Source organism: Oncorhynchus tshawytscha, linkage group LG04 (assembly GCF_018296145.1).
Source record: "Oncorhynchus tshawytscha isolate Ot180627B linkage group LG04, Otsh_v2.0, whole genome shotgun sequence".
Lineage (NCBI taxonomy): Eukaryota > Metazoa > Chordata > Actinopteri > Salmoniformes > Salmonidae > Oncorhynchus > Oncorhynchus tshawytscha.
In genome coordinates, this window is record NC_056432.1 from 16,917,595 (window position 1) to 16,937,999 (window position 20,405).

Consider the following 20,405-nt stretch of genomic DNA (forward strand, 5'->3'; position numbering starts at 1 on the left):
TCATGAAGTGGCTTTTGCTGTGTGATCTATTTGAGAAAATGTACAGTTGGAATAAAAAGCCTTTGTTGTGGTGGAGTGATGCACTTTCTCTCTGAGGCTTTGAAAGCTGGCGTTGGTCAGCCAGAGAAAAAGTAGGGGTCATGACACACAAGGGGGTGTAGCAATCTTGCACAACAGAATGACGTCAATGGGAATGACTTTGGGCTAGAATGGTGCTGTGCTATTGGAAAGTGGTTTACAGGGACACTCTGTAGCCCATCTGTCTTTTGGGCTTGTTAACAGGCCTGTATGGAGCCTTGTGATGGAACTGGGTAAGTTCTGTTGAGCAGAAGACTGTAGGGAAGAGCAATTTGTACTGCCAACGTGATGTACAGATTAATTTGAACCAATTTGCTACAGCATGATAATAATCCTGCGGCAACAGGAAATGTATTATTGTGTGGATTATAATTAATGGACATTCTTTGTAGGGGTTGTATATTTTTCGCTAAGGCAAATCAAGTCTGACATTTTAAAGTGGAAATTACAAACTTTAGAAACTGCTTTAAACCTTGAATACACTACAAGTTTTCATTTCCTGCAGTGCAGGAAAATTCTCAGAAATAAATTAAGATAAAATTAATATCCTACTTCTGTAACGACAACAGGAGCTTTGAAAATATGCCAGCATTGTGTACTTGTGGAACTGTCAATATGTTGACTATTGTTGCTGGTAGTAGTAGTAGTTGTGGGCCAATAACTGAAAGTTCGCTGGTTTGAATACCTGAGCTGACAAGGTGAAAAATATCTGTCAATGTGCGCTTGAGCAAACCCTAATTACTCTAGGTCAGGTATTCCCAAACTAGGATACGAACGTGCAATGTACGCGTGATTCACATTTAAAATATACAGTATATATTTTTAAATGTAATGGTATTTAAAAAATACCTTTCTTCACATTTTCAAATAGTACATTTATATTTTCCCACTGGCTATACATTTGGGTGAGTTTTTTTCTCGCCTGAGTAGCCTCGTTTCAGTGCCAAAAATAAAATTAAACCATCTAATGTTCAGCGAAATAACAACACAATGTCAAATACTGTACATGTAGCCTAGTCAAATAATTACCATCCAATCACATGATCCATTACTCTCTCGCGGAAAACCTTCACTCTTGCACAGACATTTAGACCTTTGAAAAATAAGCCATGGGAGTTTTATGAGCGAGAATAAAGACGACTTTCGAGTAGTAAGACATGTATAAAAGCAACAGATACCATTAATAAGAAGGGGCTAGAAGCGTCTTATATGGTGGGCTACCGAGTGGCTAGGACAGGCAAGCCCCATACTATTGTGGAGGACTTCATTCTTCCTGCTGCCGCGGATATGGCTGGGACAATGCTGGGGGAAAAGGCCAAAAAGACTATGCAGACAATGCCTTCATCAAACATCACTGTTTCACGACGCATCAGTGACATGGCAGGAGATGTTTTGAAACAATTACTGCTTCTTATACAAGCCAGTAAAGTATATGTGTTACATCTGGATTAGTCAACAGACATGGCAGGCCTGGCACAGCTCCTGGTATTTGTCCGTTACGTTTGTGGGAGGTCAATTAAGGAAGAGATCCTCATCTGCAAACCACTGGAAACCAGGACAACATGAGAGGATATTTTTTAAGTACTGCACAGCTTTGTGACATCAAATGGACTTTGGTGGTCAAGATGTGGTGGTATCTGTTATGATGGTGCAAAAGCCATGACAGGGAGACATAGTGGAGTGGGATCGCGTGTGCAAGCAGTTGCTCCCGACGCCACTTGGGTACACTGCAGCATCCACCAAGAGGCTCTTGCTGCCAAAGGAATGCCTGACAGCTTGAAAGACATTTTGAACACTACAGTGAAAACACTTCCGGCGCCGACAGAGATGGCCGCCTCGCTTCGCGGTCCTAGGAAACTATGCATTATTTTGTTTTTTTATGTGTTATTTCTTACATTGTTACCCCAGGAAATCTTAGGTTTTATTACATACAGTCAGGAGGAACTATTGGATATAAGTGCAACGTCAACTCACCAACATTACAATCAGGAATACGATTTTCCCGAAGCAGATCCTCTGTTTGGTCCACCACCCAGGACAATGGATCGGATCCCAACTGGCGATCCAAAACTACGGCGCCGCAGAAGGGGCAGATGGAGCGGTCTTCTGGTCAGGCTCCGTAGACGTGCACATCACGCACCGCTCCCGAGCATACTACTCGCCAATGTCCAGTCTCTTGACAACAAGGTAGACAAAATCCGAGCAAGGGTTGCCATCCAGAGAGACATCAGAGACTGTAACGTTCTTTGTTTCATGGAAACATGTCTCACTCGAGACACACTCGGTACAGCCACCTGGTTTCTTCATGCATCCTGTCGACAGAAACAAGCATCTCTCTGGTAAGAAGAAGGGCGGGGGTGTATGCCTTATGATTAACGAGATGTGGTGTGATCATAACAACATACAGGAACTCAAGTCCTTTTGTTCACCTGACCTAGAATTCCTTACAATCAAATGCCGACCGCATTATCTACCAAGAGAATTCTCTTCAATCATAATCACTGTTGTGTATATTCCCCCAAGCAGACACATCAACGGCCTTGAAAGAACTTCATTTGACTCTATGTAAACTGGAAACCACATATCCCGAGGCTGCATTTATTGTAGCTGGGGATTTTAACAAGGCTAATCTGAAAACAAGGCTCCCTAAATTTTATCAGCATATCAATTGCGCGACCCGGGCTGGCAAAACCCTGGATCATTGTTATTCTAACTTCTGAGACGCGTGTAAAGCCCCCCTTTCGGAAAAGCTGATCACAACTCCATTTTGTTGCTCCCAGCCTACAGACAGAAACTAAAACAGGAAGCACCTGTGCTCAGGTCTGTTCAACGCTGGTCCGACCAATCGGATTCCACACTTCAAGATTGCTTCGATCACGTGGACTGGGATATGTTCTGCATAGCGTCGAACAACAACATTGATGAATACGGTGATGCTGACTGGGATGAGACAAGACAGTAACTACTACCAATTGGGGAGAAAAAAGGGGGGAAAATTATCAAATAAAATAAAAATAGTTGTAGGCTATTGCTTCAAATACTTTTGCTTCTAACTTCAATATGCAGATATTTGTAGCAACGTATTTTGCATTGGGATGCGGTGACAGCTGCTCTTCTGGGGAGGTCCCATCCACAATGTATCAAAATACTTGGTGTTGGTAAAGGTATATTGTCCTGCTAATAGCCCATAATGGTATATTATAATACTGTACATGGTGACCAGGTCAGGATAACCAAACCATTTCTTTATTAAAGACTATAAAAATTAATGTTGGTACTTATTTATTTTGATCCAAAGCCATGAATTAGTGAGTCACTCAGCTTTATGTAGGTGCCGGGCTATATGACTGTGCCATCAACTTGATAATATATAACAATATTTTGGAGTTTTTTTTATTTTTTATGTAAGTGAGTGATTTTAATCTGAATAAAAGGCCAAAATAATGTTTGTAAAGGCCAAAACATTTATTTCTGTTTTTAGAGGGAGAGAAACGCAGGACCAATTGTGCACCGCCCTGTGGGACTCCCAATCACGGTCCCAATACTTTTTGTTGTATTATTTGCTTTCTCTTTTCCGGTGTACTAAACTAAAATTGCAACCAATCACGGCCGGTTGTGTAAGTCTATTGTCCAGCTACCTGCTAACAGCCGTAATGGCCCTGTACAACGTAACCGTGTGTGTTTAAAATAGTATTTTCCAGTAAGCAACATTTTGTTTACCTTCATTAGACAACTTTGTTCCAATATTTTTGTAATTCATTGACATTTATTCCCAAAGTAATTAATTATAGATCCAGAACTAAATTAACATCGGCATTTTCAAATAGTATTTTAATCATTATTTTATTAACGAAAGCACAACACATTGTTTTAGTTTGAACTTGCAGACTGGCACTAAGAACAGCGGGAACGTTTCCCTAGTCAGTGCCATTATTAGTGCAATACCCCTTAAAGTGTTGCTCTATGCTACCCAGTGTGGCGGCTCCTCCTCCCTTCGCCATGGGCTAGGTCCATCTTCTGTGCTCGGCACTGCGGGCCCATCCCGTGCCCCCTGCCTTCGTGCCTTGAACCTTGCGCGCTTTCTGTGGACAGCTGGAGAACTGCAAGGCAATCCCATTGTGTGCAACTCGGGAGCCGTGACCAATATATATTGTCCTGCTATTAACAGGGATAATAATATATATGTGAGAATATCCAAGGGGCTTTTATATAATTCTAAATTAATAGTAATAATAATAATAATCGCTTTGTTTAAAAAATAACAAATGTTTGGAGATTATTATAATTTTTTTTCAAATAACCTAAAATGAGCGAGAAAAAGGCCATTCTTGAACATGGGGTAAGACATTCTTACTAATTTGTAAAAAAAGCCAGTCTGTTATTTATTTCAGTTTAGAGGGAGCGAAACCAGACCCATCTCATGGGTCTCCCAGTTGAGGCCAGCACAGGTATCAAACCAGCATCTGTAGCAACACAACTTGCACTGCTATGCAGTGTCTTAGACCTTGCACCACTCAGGCGCTGTACAACATGACCTGTCGGGGGTGGCCTACACTACTACAGTAAGAGCAAAATAATCCTAACAAAATAGAAGAATAAAAACCTTAGTGTAACAACAGTTTTAGTAATAATACTGAAGTCGTGCACAATTATTAGTTTCTATTTAGGTTTATGTCGCCCATTCATTGTCAGTTAGAGACACAGTAGGACCCAAAAGCATAACCAGTGCTCTAACTCCCCCTTGCGCTGGTCTGGAGCAATGAAGATATGATGCAGGGTACCGTACTAAACCACAAACCATCTGCTATCTAACTAACTAACCAATGTTTATTGACCTGATTATTCACATCATTCTTAGCTAAGTGATATATTCATTGTGTGTTTCAATCGACATTGTTCATTCTGGCTATCTACTCCGATTTCAGAGCACTCTCGCACAGAATAACTGATTCATTTACGAATGCTCAACAACCGTTGAATATGGCCGGTGTCAGTAAAAGTCGGTGAATAAAAGCCTAATTAAATTGTTGCCAGCAGCACAGTTACAGTCACCAACACTCTAGATAGCATGAAAACAGCCTAACAAGCTCTGCTAGGGCGAGTAAAATGGTCAGAGTGAGGTGTTCTCTCAGTCTCATTTGTGTCTGGAAGTAGCTAGCCAACGTTAGCCAGTTAGCATGGGTGCTTGACTGCCATTCTACTCCTTCGCCAGAGTGTCCAGTGTGAGCTCTGAATGCTCCGAATTTATGAACGGATAATCTGACAACGCTCTAGATTTACGAACGGCCAGAGCACACTCTGGCACTCCAGATTGAATTTACGAACACAACCGAAATCGTAAAATGTTTAGCTAGTAAATTTTTATGCTAACAAGCTAGCAAGAGGTTGCATAGCAACAGCATCAACTTCCGGGAGACAGGTGAAGCTCTAGTACGCTCAACTGAAACGATACAGTTCGTTTACAGTTTACTAAAATGCACTAATAGTATATACTGTTGTATGTAGTATATTCAAACACCCATACTCATTAAGTATGTAGTATACGGTATTGTAACAACCCTGAGTTTATAAGCGCAGATATCGACTCTGCCACACGAGCATGCTTTTGCGGCACCGACGATAGCACGAAGGTCGAGGGTTCGAGACCTGCTCCCTGCTGTTTCATTACATTGGTGTCAGAAGTGATCGGACCTTGCATCCACGACAGTGTGTGTGCTGGGCATGTGAGCGCGTTCCTATAAGACGTTGGGTCACAAGCTAGCGCGAGGACGCGCTCTTTGAAAGGAGGGAGTAATGCAACGACCCTGGGTTTATAAGCACGGATATCGACTCTGCGGCTTGAGCATACTTTTGCGGCACTGTCGATAGTGTGCTGGACTTCGGGCTAGAAGGTCGAGGGTTCGAGACCTGCTCCCTGCCTGTTTCATTACACTATGTTAGTATGGGTATTCGAACACAGCTCAGATTTGTATGCAGCATTATTAACTCAATGATATACTGTATATTGTTCTTTTTTACATTGTTTAAAACTGATATGTGACATGTATTAATGCCAAAATAACATGCAAAACAGACAAGCCCCCCCACCAAAAAAATGTGGGGCTCAAAACAGTGACGGGTTGCCACTGGTAACAGTAGTGGTATTAGTAGTAGTAGCAGTAGTAGTAGTCTAAGTAACAGTAGTTGTGTTAGTAATAGGCATGGTAGCAGTATTCTTTGTAACAGTAGTTGTATTAATTGTAGTAGCAATAGTCTTAGTGTAACAGTATAACTTTAGACCGTCCCCTCCCCCATACCCGGGCGCGAACCAGGGACCCTCTGCACACATCAACAACAGTCACCCACGAAGCATCGTTACCCATCGCTCCACAAAAGCCGCGGCCCTTGCAGAGCAAGGGGAACCACTACTTCAAGGTCTCAGAGCAAGTGACGTCACCGATTGAACCGCTAACTAAGCTAGCCGTTTCACATCCGTTACATTAGTAACAGTAGTTGTGTTAGTAATAGGTATAGTAGCAGTAGTCTTAGTAACAGTAGTTGTGTTAGTAGTAGGCGTTGTATTAGTAGTTGTAGTAGCAGTAATCTTAGTAACAGTAGTTCTGTTAGTAATAGACATAGTAGCAGTAGTCTTAGTAACAGTAGTTGTGTTAGAGGGACATCAGAGACTGCAACGTTCTCTGCTTCACGGAAACATGGCTAACTGGAGAGACACAATCCGAAGCGGTGCAGCCAGCGGGTTTCTCCACGCATCGCGCCGACAGAAACAAACATCTTTCTGGTAAGAAGAGGGGCGGGGGCGTATGCCTTATGACTAACGTGACATGGTGTGATGAAAGAAACATACAGGAACTCAAATCCTTCTGTTAACCTGATTTAGAATTCCTCACAATCAAATGTAGACCGCATTATCTACCAAGAGAATTCTCTTAGATTATAATCACAGCCGTATATATCCCCCCCCAAGCAGACACATCGATGGCTCTGAACGAACTTTATTTAACTCTCTGCAAACTGGAAACGATTTATCCGGAGGCTGCATTCATTGTAGCTGGGGATTTTAACAAGGCTAATCTGAAAACAAGACTCCCTAAATTTTATCAGCATATCGATTGCGCAACCAGGGGTGGAAAGACCTTGGATCATTGTTACTCTAACTTCCGCGACGCATATAAGGCCCTGCCCCGCCCCCTTTCGGAAAAGCTGACCACGACTCCATTTTGTTGATCCCTGCCTACAGACAGAAACTAAAACAAGAAGCTCCCACGCTGAGGTCTGTCCAACGCTGGTCCGACCAAGCTGACTCCACACTCCAAGACTGCTTCCATCACGTGGACTGGGAGATGTTTCGTATTGCGTCAGACAACAACATTGACGAATACGCTGATTCGGTGTGCGAGTTCATTAGAACGTGCGTTGAAGATGACGTTCCCATAGCAACGATTAAAACATTCCCTAACCAGAAACCTTGGATTGATGGCAGCATTCGTGTGAAACTGAAGGCACGAACCACTGCTTTTAATCAGGGCAAGGTGTCTGGTAACATGGCTGAATACAAACAGTGCAGCTATTCCCTCCGCAAGGCTATCAAACAAGCTAAGCGCCAGTACAGAGACAAAGTAGAATCTCAATTCAACGGCTCAGACACAAGAGGCATGTGGCAGGTTCTACAGTCAATCACGGACTACAGGAAGAAACCCAGCCCAGTCACGGACCAGGATGTCTTGCTCCCAGGCAGACTAAATAACTTTTTTGCCCGCTTTGAGGACAATACAGTGCCACTGACACGGCCTGCAACGAAAACATGCGGTCTCTCCTTCACTGCAGCCGAAGTGAGTAAGACATTTAAACGTGTTAACCCTCGCAAGGCTGCAGGCCCAGACGGCATCCCCAGCCGCGCCCTCAGAGCATGCGCAGACCAGCTGGCCAGTGTGTTTACGGACATATTCAATCAATCCCTATACCAGTCTGCTGTTCCCACATGCTTCAAGAGGGCCACCATTGTTCCTGTTGCCAAGAAAGCTAAGGTAACTGAGCTAAACGACTACCGCCCCGTAGCACTCACATCCGTCATCATGAAGTGCTTTGAGAGACTAGTCAAGGACCATATCACCTCCACCCTACCTGACACCCTAGACCCACTCCAATTTGCTTACCGCCCAAATAGGTCCACAGACGATGCAATCTCAACCACACTGCACACTGCCCTAACCCATCTGGACAAGAGGAATACCTATGTGAGAATGCTGTTCATCGACTACAGCTCGGCATTCAACACCATAGTACCCTCCAAGCTCGTCATCAAGCTCGAGACCCTGGGTCTCGACCCCGCCCTGTGCAACTGGGTTCTGGACTTCCTGACGGGCCGCCCCCAGGTGGTGAGGGTAGGCAACAACATCTCCTCCCCGCTGATCCTCAACACTGGGGCCCCACAAGGGTGCGTTCTGAGCCCTCTCCTGTACTCCCTGTTCACCCACGACTGCGTGGCCATGCACGCCTCCAACTCAATCATCAAGTTTGCGGACGACACAACAGTGGTAGGCTTGATTACCAACAACGACGAGACGGCCTACAGGGAGGAGGTGAGGGCCCTCGGAGTGTGGTGTCAGGAAAATAACCTCACACTCAACGTCAACAAAACTAAGGAGATGATTGTGGACTTCAGGAAACAGCAGAGGGAACACCCCCATCCACATCGATGGAACAGTAGTGGAGAGGGTAGCAAGTTTTAAGTTCCTCGGCATACACATCACAGACAAACTGAATTGGTCCACTCACACAGACAGCATCGTGAGGAAGGCGCAGCAGCGCCTCTTCAACCTCAGGAGGCTGAAGAAATTCGGCTTGTCACCAAAAGCACTCACAAACTTCTACAGATGCACAATCGAGAGCATCCTGGCGGGCTGTATCACCGCCTGGTATGGCAACTGCACCGCCCTCAACCGTAAGGCTCTCCAGAGGGTAGTGAGGTCTGCACAACGCATCACCGGGGGCAAACTACCTGCCCTCCAGGACACCTACACCACCCGATGCTACAGGAAGGCCATAAAGATCATCAAGGACATCAACCACCCGAGCCACTGCCTGTTCACCCCGCTGTCATCCAGAAGGCGAGGTCAGTACAGGTGCATCAAAGCTGGGACCGAGAGACTGAAAAACAGCTTCTATCTCAAGGCCATCAGACTGTTAAACAGCCACCACTAACATTGAGTGGCTACTGCCAACACACTGTCAATGACACTGACTCTACCCCAGCCACTTTAATAATGGGAATTGATGGGAAATGATGTAAATATATCACTAGCCACTTTAAACAATGCTACCTTATATAATGTTACTTACCCTACATTATTCATCTCATATGCATACGTAGATACTGTACTCTATATCATCGACTGCATCCTTATGTAATACATGTATCACTAGCCACTTTAACTATGCCACTTGGTTCACATACTCATCTCATATGTATATACTGTACTCGATATCATCTACCGTATCTTGCCTATGCTGCTCTGTACCATCACTCATTCATATATCCTTATGTACATATTCTTTATCCCCTTACACTGTGTATAAGACAGTAGTTTAGTTTAGTTTTTTTTTTGGAATTGTTAGTTAGATTACTTGTTCGTTATTACTGCATTGTCGGAACTAGAAGCACAAGCATTTCACTACACTCGCATTAACATCTGCTAACCATGTGTATGTGACAAATAAAATTTGATTTGATTTGATTTAGTAGGTGTATTAGTAGTTGTAGTAGCAGTAATCTTAGTAACAGTAGTATTAGTAGTAGGCATAGTTGCAGTAGTCTAAGTAACAGTAGTTGTATTAGTAGTAGGGATAGTAGCAGTAGTAGTAGTAGCAGTATTCTTTGTAACAGTAGTTGTATTAATAGTAGTAGTAGCAATAGTAGTAGCAGTATAGTAGTAGGCATAGTAGCAGTAGTCTTAGTAACAGTAGTTGTATTAGTAAAAGGCATAGTAGCAGTAGTCATAGTATCAGTTGTCTTAGTAACAGCAGTTTATTAGTAAAAGGCATAATAGTAGTAGTCTTAGTAACAGTAGTTGTATTAGTAGTAGTAGCCTTAGTCTTAGTAACAGTAGTATTGGTAGTAGGCATAGTAGCAGTAGTCTTAGTAACAGTAGTTGTATTAGTAATAGGCATAGTAGCAGTAGGCATAGTATCAGTTGTCTTAGTAACAGTAGTATTAGTAGTAGACATAGTATCAGTTGTCTTAGTAACAGTAGTTTATTAGTAAAAGGCATAATAGTAGTAGTATTAGTAACAGTAGTTGTATTAGTAATAGGCAAAGTTGCAGTAGTCTTAGTAACAGTAGTTGTAGTATTAGCAGTCGTAGTAGTATTAGCAGTCGTTTAGGTCAGTGCAGCAGCTTCAGGAGAACGGATAAGTCCACTGTCTCAGTTGATTGACAGCTCTGGGGGAGTACAGTACGTTATCAAATCCTCACCACGGCGCCGTGTGGTGTCTAATATTCCCTGCCAGATTGACAAGAAGAGGGCATGTTTGTTGGCATTGGAAAGGCCTCTCCTTTTACAAACCAGAAGATTGGCATGCTATTCTACTCTGCCAGTATTGGCTGCTCCAAGAGTCTTCCTGGGAATATTCCAATGACATGATTTGATTCTTGTGTTTTTGCACTGTGTGGTTTTGTTTGAGAAGTATGAATTCAGGCTTTCAACAGCTGAGCCAGCTGAGCCCTACAACACACCAAGTACACACCGCAGAAACTCAAGCCACAGACTTTCTAATGTCTCATGCTTGTGCATTAGGGTAATATGAAACTAGCTTTTAATAATCATTCTGAGTGCCGAGATTTGTGCCAAGGAGAAATATTATGTTTTGAGACATAATAAAAGGATGACAGAACAAAACAATATCTATCAGATACGATTGTAATTTTTTTGTTTTATAAACATTTATGCAGTATTTTCCTCCGAGTTGAATGAAACATATTCCTAAAGTGATTCATCTGGAACTTCTTATGTTATGAAAATCAACAAAGTGACATTCCATCATGACTTAAATATTCACCATCATTCTCAGGTCCCCTTTAATCTCTCCTAAAGTACACTGTATCTCTCGTCTTCTTCCAAATACAAACGTTTTGGAAGTGATTAGAAGTAGCCTAGTCCTATACTGTATGTACTGTAGCCAGCTCTTCCATCGTTGCCATGCGCCATCGCAACATCATTTCTATTTACCTATGTATACCCAGAACATTAGTAGGCATGTTTTGAGAACGTTAAAATGGCAAGCTTTCCCAGAACTTTTGAGGTTTCCATGGATGTTCCCATGACATGACTATGACGTTATCTCTATGAACATACGGATAACACATTCCAGAAACCATTGTCGCATGTCCTTCTACTAATGTTTATTCAATTAAGTTTTCATTTTAAAAACATTAATGTTTTTAGGGATGTTGTCATTAGCTGGAAACCTAATTGGGCACACAATGGAACGCTGTATAACTTTGTTGGAATGCTCTATGTTTGCTGGGATGATGGGCCTACTAGACCATAGGAAAGTTACATTTGAATCCACAAGAGATTATCCACCACTGCCTCATGTCCATGGCAGCTGTACCATCCCAACATGCTGTTAATGAAGAGCTAAACTATGGGAGTCTGGAGTTCTCAACACATTCTGAGCAGAGCAGACCACACAAACACACCCGACAGATTGAGAGCGACGACAGGCGATGGGAATCAGTAGCCCTTTCTATGGCAAACGTTTCGTCATATTTCAGTCTTCCGTAATGTATATCAAGTGTAATATTGGGATGCAAATTCAAAATGTAATACATTTCAACTCTATATCTGACAGACTACAGGTGTCTTCTTTTTTTAAGCCCATAACCATGTGTGTGAGGTGTATACATTTGTTTCAAATTAGATTTGTTTGACTACAAAGAAACACTCCGTGTGACCCTGATTCAGCCCACTGCAGTAAAAGGTTAAGCTCTTCTCACATACATACACAGGACACATTATTCAAGTGATTATGTGAACTAATACCATATTGTGGAATGTGTAAGAAGACCATGCCTCTTCCGATGCTGTGCCTGTCAGACAAAGTGTGTCATCTCTTTTTCTCCAAGATGCTGTCATCTAGCATGGCGCTTTACTGTGAATGACTGAATGACTGCTCTGTATTGGGGGCTGGCAAAGAGATTCATTGGAACAGGTGAAATTGCTTTCGGGACTCACTCTTTACGGCGAGGCACAACAAACAGTCACATCAGAGACAGGGGAGGGAGCGAGCAGTACACCCGCCCCTTTGGATTTTATGACACAATAACATATTTCTTTTTAGTGTTTACCCAGCATGTGGGGCTTTCGAGTCAGCGCTTTTCTCAGCAACGTTATTACAAGTGCCCCGTAGCTATACCCATCAATCATCCCCCAATTTCCCATCTCTCTATCTCTCCCAACGCCCAGGACTGTGTCAGCCAGCCTGATATGCCAGCCCGGTTTCTTTATGCCGTCTGAACACCCCTTAATTTGAAGCCAGCATCAGGCCCTCTGATGGGAATATTCATATCCCAGCTCATCAAATATTTATTAAAACATGAGAATTTGCCTTTATTTTAATCACCTGGTTTACACAAGGTGCCGTGGTGATTGGGACAGATTAAGCATCGAGAGGTGGCTAGTTGAGCATTTCCACAGATTAGAGTGAATAAGTCAAATGTATTGGGTTTCGTGGTGGGTTGGAGCGGGGGTAGGAGGAGAGCGCAGATTTATTCTCAGTGAGGCCTCTACATATTAATTTTGAATGTAGCCCGAAGCACCTGCCCAGAATGTTGGCATCCTTTATTGAGAGAATTAGGGTGTTTTCACAGATCTCATGACCAAGGTCAGCACTCTTCAAAGTGTGCATGCTGCTACATGATTAAACACATCAAATGACATTGACCTAGCCATTAGCGCATTGAGCCAGTAACCAAAAGGTTGCTGGTTCAAAGAGCCGACAAGGTGAAAAACCTGTCGATGTGCCCTTGAGCAAGGCACTTAACCCTAATTTGCTATAGGGGCACTGTACTACTATGGCTGACCCTGTAAAACAACACATTTCACTGCACCTATCCTGTGTACGGTATGTGACAGTAAAACATGAATGTTAAGAGGAATAGATGTACAGTTAGTCATTAGGCGCCACATGCTTTAAAAGAGCCTTACCTTTAGTAACATTGATTACTTGAGCCTCTCCAATGGATCACTGATGACTGGGCTAGAGATGGGAATGCTATGAGGCATTTTTAGCAAATACTCGGAAGAATAACGCTCCGACTGTATCACTATCATAATTACATTTCACATGGACGGGTCCTCTGTCACAACGTATTTGTTTTTCAGTCAACATGTGTGTGGCCTCTCTCCTGGCTGTGGCTCCTTGGGTTGGTGGTGTGGAACATGTGAGAGAGAAGGGGAGGGGGGCTCATTTACATTGATGGCGACCCTTGCCTCCGCTGGCATTTTCATCGGCCATTGATCCAGTGCCTGACTGATTAATCGTCTATAAAGGGATCAGGAGTCAATTAGTGTCTGAAGCTCACTTCTAATTCCAGCCATGCATCAGCATCCTAGCAGCCTTACCAGGGACCACACAGTTTACACAGACTTTCTGGAGCTATTCACATTGTCAGGCATCCCAATATTGTGCCGTTTGAATGTTAAAATGTTTGTTTTCTCTTGATTTCAAAAGGACCGTTGCATACCAAAGACAAAGACCAACCTCTCAGAGGAAAGAGCATTGTTTTATGTTCGCTATGGGTTTTCGTAGCTTTCAGCATTTTTAAGAAAGCAAAATGAATTAAAGGATGATCGGAAACTTGTGACAGATGGTGTTTTGGTCTTGTTTCTAATGCCAATCGAGCACAGTGTCTGAGCCATTTAGGAGAAAGATATGTTGACATGATATGGAATTTCCAATGGTATTTTCACTAAATGGGGCTGGCAAACCAACCATTCAAATTCATATTCCCTAGGCACCCAACAGAAGAAAACAGACTGAAATAGGTAGGGACTACTTGAGCTCATCCAATAAGATCATTTTCTGTTGCAATTTCATATGGTGTACACTAATTAATACAGCCCTGGATTAGGTTGCATTTGGGCATTCGTATTCACACAACAATATCCTGAAATGTTGTCATGGTAATAATATGGGGTGTTTCTTATGTTCTTCCTCCCAGGTCATTCAGCGCAGAGAGGACGGCGCAGTGAACTTCTTCCGAGCATGGGACGCATACCGCGACGGCTTCGGCAAGATCACAGGGGAGCACTGGCTTGGTGAGCACTGATAAACAGGAACAGTACCATGTATGACTCCCTCCATTGGTTCGATAACGCTTCACGTTCTTGTCACATTTCCAAAGTCTGCCCATGAAGAAAGGAGAACATTTTATTTAGGTGTGTAGTACCAAAACCCCTTCCACACACTAGAACAACAATTTCAAGCAGACAAGACAGCTGAATCAAATGAACACCTACACAGAAGCTACACTGGGTTGTTGTGAAAACAGTAGGTATTTTACCTGTAACACTACAGAAGCGTAGAAGCACAGAGTTACTCTAAGCAGCTCCATCCTCTCAGGTTTCATTCATGAGTAGGAGTGTCTCACCCTCTGTAAAAGTTACACATCTGGTGTAGCAAACAACTTGGTCTTTTGCTTTAGCTGAGGATCTACAGGGAAGCCCAAAGGGACCAGCTGAGAGCAATTGCATGTTTGTGTGTGTGCGTGTGTGTGTGTGTGAAGATATAAAGAAGTTGAGTAGATCTTTTCCTTGTGGCATTTAATACTGGGTGTTGCTACCTCACCAAAAATAAATCTGCATACGGTGTTTATATGTTTAATTTCTCAAGTTGCCTCTTTGGGACACTGACGCTTCAGGGGCATAATTGAGTTTGTTTCCTCTTGTACATTCCACCTATCAGGCTCTGGTCAAAAGTAGTGCACTATATAGCGAATAAGGGTGCCATTTGGGGATTGGACAGGGTGAGGCCCCCCTTTTGGCCCCAGCTCGTCCTCACTGTTTCTCCTCTTTGTGGCCTGAAGTATGTGAATACAAGATTGTGTAGGTGGAGTGTAGTGTGTGCTTGCATGGGTGCTTGTGTGTTTTTTGTTTGCCCTCAGTGAGTGAACTGGAGCCCTAATTCAGGGTTGGAGGATTGGAAATGACAGGCCTGCCACAAAGCATCAGCATGTCCAGATTGAGTTCTCCAAGAGAGGAGCAGGAAAGAGGAAAATTGCTGCCCACCACATGTTATGAAAGTTATTTTACCTACAGGCACAGCAGAGCACTCTTTATGTACCTTGGGAAGCATCGAGGAGGAGGGGTTCAACAGACAAGACAAATGTAAAACTTGATCAATATCGTAACTTTTGAGAGCATTCACTTTACGGGCACCATCTGTTTTGATCCAGGGTTTCAGTATGGGACCTGTCAGTAAATTGTACATAGATCCCAGCCCTTGGATAAAGCTTGTCCCTTATCCAAATGCCTGAGAAGACTGTGGTCACCTCCACTTGGAAGATGATCCCACCTACCACACAGACACACACACACACACACACACACACACACACACACACACACACACACACATTCACTCACTCACTCACTCACTCACTCACTCTCACACACACACTTAACACATTCTGCTGCTAAATCAAAAATATTATAAGTTTAAGTTAGCTGACTTATTACTGATGTTATCCAAATAACTGTTTATGGTCGTAGCAATATGATCCTGCAGATTCATTTCAGGAAAATACACATTTGTCTTGCAGCATAAGAATTTGCCTGAAATATGAAACTATGTGTTATTTTGATATTGTGGAGATATGAATATTAATATTTGTATTTTTAAGTCATCAAAGGGTATGTTTGAAAATGCAATTCCATATTTTTATTTGGTAAAGCATTAGCATATTCAGTCAAAACCAACCTAGCAGAGGACTTCAGATAAGCAATCTCTTTTATCAGTCATTTTCAAATAAGGAACTTAAATTGGTGATCAAAAACGTAATACCAATATTCTCCTATAAAACTCAGAACCTTTACTCAGCATGCCAATATATGACCAGTGCCAACACTACACAAGCATGTAGACACAAACGTAAGCTCCAGTTCCAGTGGTCTGCAAGGGTAGGAGGGATTATTGAAGATCAAGTGGGGGGGACCTGACACAACTGCCATGACGTGATTATGACAGTCATAACATAACAACATGACACCTAACATAACTGCAGTCATTTTACCTGCCTGGCCTGTCAGCACATATTACATTCTTCTCTCCCAGTAATTCATTAATGACATGGGCCATGCCTGCCAATGCCTCCTGGCATATTGATCACAGTCTGCATAGTAATGCCTTGTTGCTCATTAAGCACTGCATGCTGGAGAATGAGGGCCAGAGAGTGTGCTGCTAGCGATACAATCTCATCACTCTGCTCGTTTAGAAGAACACACGTCCCAGGGACAGGCAGGGACCAAATTTCCGCGAATGTCTTCATACTGAAAAATAACAGTCCATTAGAAGGTGTTTTAAGTACCTCTATTGTTAATGTATGAAGTGACATATTTCGATGAACTGGGTAGGCTACTATTCTTGACCCAAATGTCTTTTGGGGATATGTTTTTTTTGCCATAATACTCTATTTCAGCTATAGCAACTGATTAAAATGAGAAACTGTGAGGTGAGATTTTGGTCTAACAAGTGCCTTGCACCGATGAGATGAATGCATAATTAATTTGACTGCATACTTTTTGCATTAACTTAAGAAGAGGTGAGTTGCGCGCCCAGGCTCTGTCGTAACCGGCCGCGACCGGGAGGTCCGTGGGGCGACGCACAATTGGCCTAGCATCGTGTCCGGGTTAGGGAGGGGTTGGCCGGTAGGGATATCCTTGTCTCATCGCGCACAAGCGACTCCTGTGGTGGGCCGGGTGCAGTGCACGCTAACCAAGGTTGCCTTGTGCACGGTGTTTCCTCCGACACATTGGTGCGGCTGGCTTCTGGGATGGATGCGCGCTGTGTTAAGAAGCAGTGCGGCTTGGTTGGGTTGTGTATCGGAGGACGCATGACTTTCAACCTTCGTCTCTCCCGAGCCCGTATGGGAGTTGTAGCGATGAGACAAGATAGTAGCTACTAAACAATTGGATACCACGAAATTGGGGAGAAAACGGGGTAAAATTCAAAAAAAAGAAGGGAAAAAAAGAAGAGGTGAGTAAATAAGGATAGCCGGTTAAGTTTTCACATCCGCCTGGGGTTTTCTTCCACCAATTTGAATTGCCATGATGTGGAGCATAAGGTCTGTTTTGGACTGGAATTCAAATAACTTTTTCACACTACTGAGCTAAGCCTAGCCGAGCTGTGCTGTGCTGGCCAGGTAGCCACCCTAGTTGCTGGTACTGGCTGCACAGCCACCACAGTTGCTGGAAAGGACAATGTGAAAAGAAAGCTTTGATAGCCTGAGGAGCTAACAAAAAAGGGAGGGACTTACGTAAGACACACAAATTTTTGTTTTCTGTTGCAAAACGTTTTAAAACGTTTTCCGTTGCGTGCCCTAATGAACACGACCCAGGCTAGTGGGATGTGGCCATGACAGGTTGTCTTGTCTGGCCATTGCCCCTGTTTCACCTAATGGAATGCTGACTCTGTAACTTCGTAATCCTTCTACAAACTCCCTGGTTTCTTTCTTTCTCGCTCACTTGTAGTCTTTGTTTTCATATTCAAATTTAGAGTTCAATTGATTTCAATAAGCTTAGATAAGCAATTTCAGCCTTGGTGCATGATTCAGTCACCTTGCATCTCTTCCCATTAGAATTTGAACAACTGCACAGAGAGTAGGATATGGAGTCTTTGCAGAATAGCTCTTCTCATACCACACTATGCAGCCCACTTTTTTTACTAATGGGTCCATATAAACCACTGAACTCTGATGGGAAATGTGATAACAAGACTTTCTGCTGTTGATCATTACTTACATAATTCCTTTCTCTCAGGACTAACTGCTATTGTGGTAGTGATTGTTCTTTGTTTAAGCTAGCTGTTGTACTGTAGCTAGGTTTTTAAAAATTGCCTAGATGATTTGTTGCCATCTTAAATACGGACATTTCAAAGAGTGCCTTTTCTAAATATGAAAACACGTATAGTATAAATAGACTTTATTTCACAGCTAAGCGTTCTGCCATTCATGTAGGTCTAAGCCCTTAGATCGGAATATCTCCTAAGCGAACATATGGAATTGTTTTAAGGTAGTCATACAATTTATCATTTAACCATTTGATTTGGAATTTTAGGAGCCCTGTAGGTCTAAAAAATAATTTATAACAAAATGATTTGATAAAATATTGAATTTGTTCTTTACTGCTACAGCCCATAGAAACACATTGAATAACAATTGTGGCAAAACAGTCAAAAATAAATCATAAGGACTAAGGTTTTGAAGTGTCTGTCCTATATCTAAGAGATACTGTATATATATAAAAAATGACCCATGTTTGGTCACATTATTCGTGACACTTTTTACCCCCTCACAACGTTGTTGTGAGGACAGACGCTGGGAGGCGAGAAGCAAGCACAGGGAGTGAATATTTAATAAATAACGGACATGAAACAAAACAAGGGCAGTGTCTATAGGGGAGGCAATCAATAAGATAATAGAGTCCAGGTGAGTCCCATGAAGCACAGATGTGCGCAATGATGGTGACAGGTGTGCGTAATGATGGGCCGCCCTCGAGCACCAGAGAGCGGGAGCTGGAGCAGGCGTTACAGTTGCGCCATTTTTACAGCCCGGTATTGGGTTACCTTCAGATGACTGTGATTTGTAGCACAAAACAACCGACACTCGTGTTCGTGAGTCTCCCCTTTCGATATTGGTGACATAGTAGTTTGTAGCTCAAACGTTTCGGTCTGAATAGTTGGTTTTGTGAGAAGACCTCTTCGCAATTAGGACATCTGCGTCAGCAAGTTCAGTTGACTGCCGTAAAGCTTGTGGATGTTTTAGCGCGAAACAATCAACACTTATTGGTTTGTAGCTCAAACGGTTTTACAGACGATTTCGTGACTATTTTCTTGTCTGCATCTTCTCATGTGTAGAAAAAGACCGCTTTCACAAACTTTATATTGGCGGAAAGAGGGGATTAAGCTGCAGCCACTACAAGAAATGGCAAGTACTAGCAAAAACACACAGGGAGCTATTCAATATTCAAAATTACATCAACATGTGACGCACAGGTGCATCAATCGACTGTGGGGTTAATGGAGGAATTAGCTTTGGGACATTATTTGATGCATGATCTATAGTTCTTTGCACAGAGAGTGTTCTTTAATGAAAGCCTCTCCCACATTATCCAGGAAGAATCAGGAATTCCCCAGGGCAGCTGTGTAGGCCCCTTACTTTTTTCAATCTTCATGAGTAAAGCCAGTGTGTCTATGTATGCGGATGACTCAACACTATACACATCAGCTACTACAGTGACTGAAATGACTGCAACACTTAACAAAGAGCTGTAGTTTGTTTCTGAATGGTTGGCAAGGCATAAGGTACTCCTAAATATTTCAAAAACTAAAAGCATTGTATTTGGGACCAGTCATTCACTGAACCCCAAACCTCAACTAAATCTTGTAATGAATAATGTGGAAATTGAGCAAGTTGAGGTGACTAAACTGCTTGGAGTAACCCTGGATTGTAAACTGTCAGATTGATACAACAGTAGCTAAGATGGGGAGAATTCTGTCCATAATAAAGCGCTGCTCTGCCTTCTTAACAGCATTATCAACATGGCAGGTCCTACAGGCCTTAGTTTTGTCACACCTGGACTACTGTTTAGTCTTGTGATCAAAGAGGGACTCAGGAAAATTGCAATTGACTCAGAATAGGGCAGCACGGCTGGTCCTTAAATGTACATGGGGAGCTAACATTAATAATATGCATGTCAATCTCTCCTGGCTCAAAGTGGAGGAGAGATTGACTTCATCACTACTTGTATTTTTGAGAGGTATTGACATGTTGAATGCACCGAGCTGTCTGTTTGAACTACTGGCACACAGCTCAGATACCCATGTATACCCCACAAGACATGCCACCAAAGGTCTCTTCACAGCCCCCAAGTCAAGAACAGACTATGGGAGGCACGCCCCCCATAGTCTGTTCTTGACTTGGGGGCTGTGAAGGGGACTGTGAAGAGTTCTCTGGTGGCATGAAGTCAACCTCTCCTCTCTCATAACTACATGGAACTCTATTCCACATCAAGTAACTCATGCAAGCAGTAAAATTAGATTTTAAAAACAGA

General features: G+C 42.8%; 1 protein-coding gene across 1 annotated transcript in view; it reads left to right on the forward strand.

Moving 5' to 3' along the window:
• fibcd1a (fibrinogen C domain containing 1a) overlaps window positions 1-20,405 on the forward strand; it is a 99,538-nt gene that overhangs the window by 54,825 nt on the left and 24,308 nt on the right. The window contains exon 6 of the mRNA XM_024417061.1: window positions 14,300-14,396. Coding sequence (XP_024272829.1) covers window positions 14,300-14,396 — 97 coding nt within the window. The remainder of the gene's footprint in view (window positions 1-14,299; window positions 14,397-20,405) is intronic.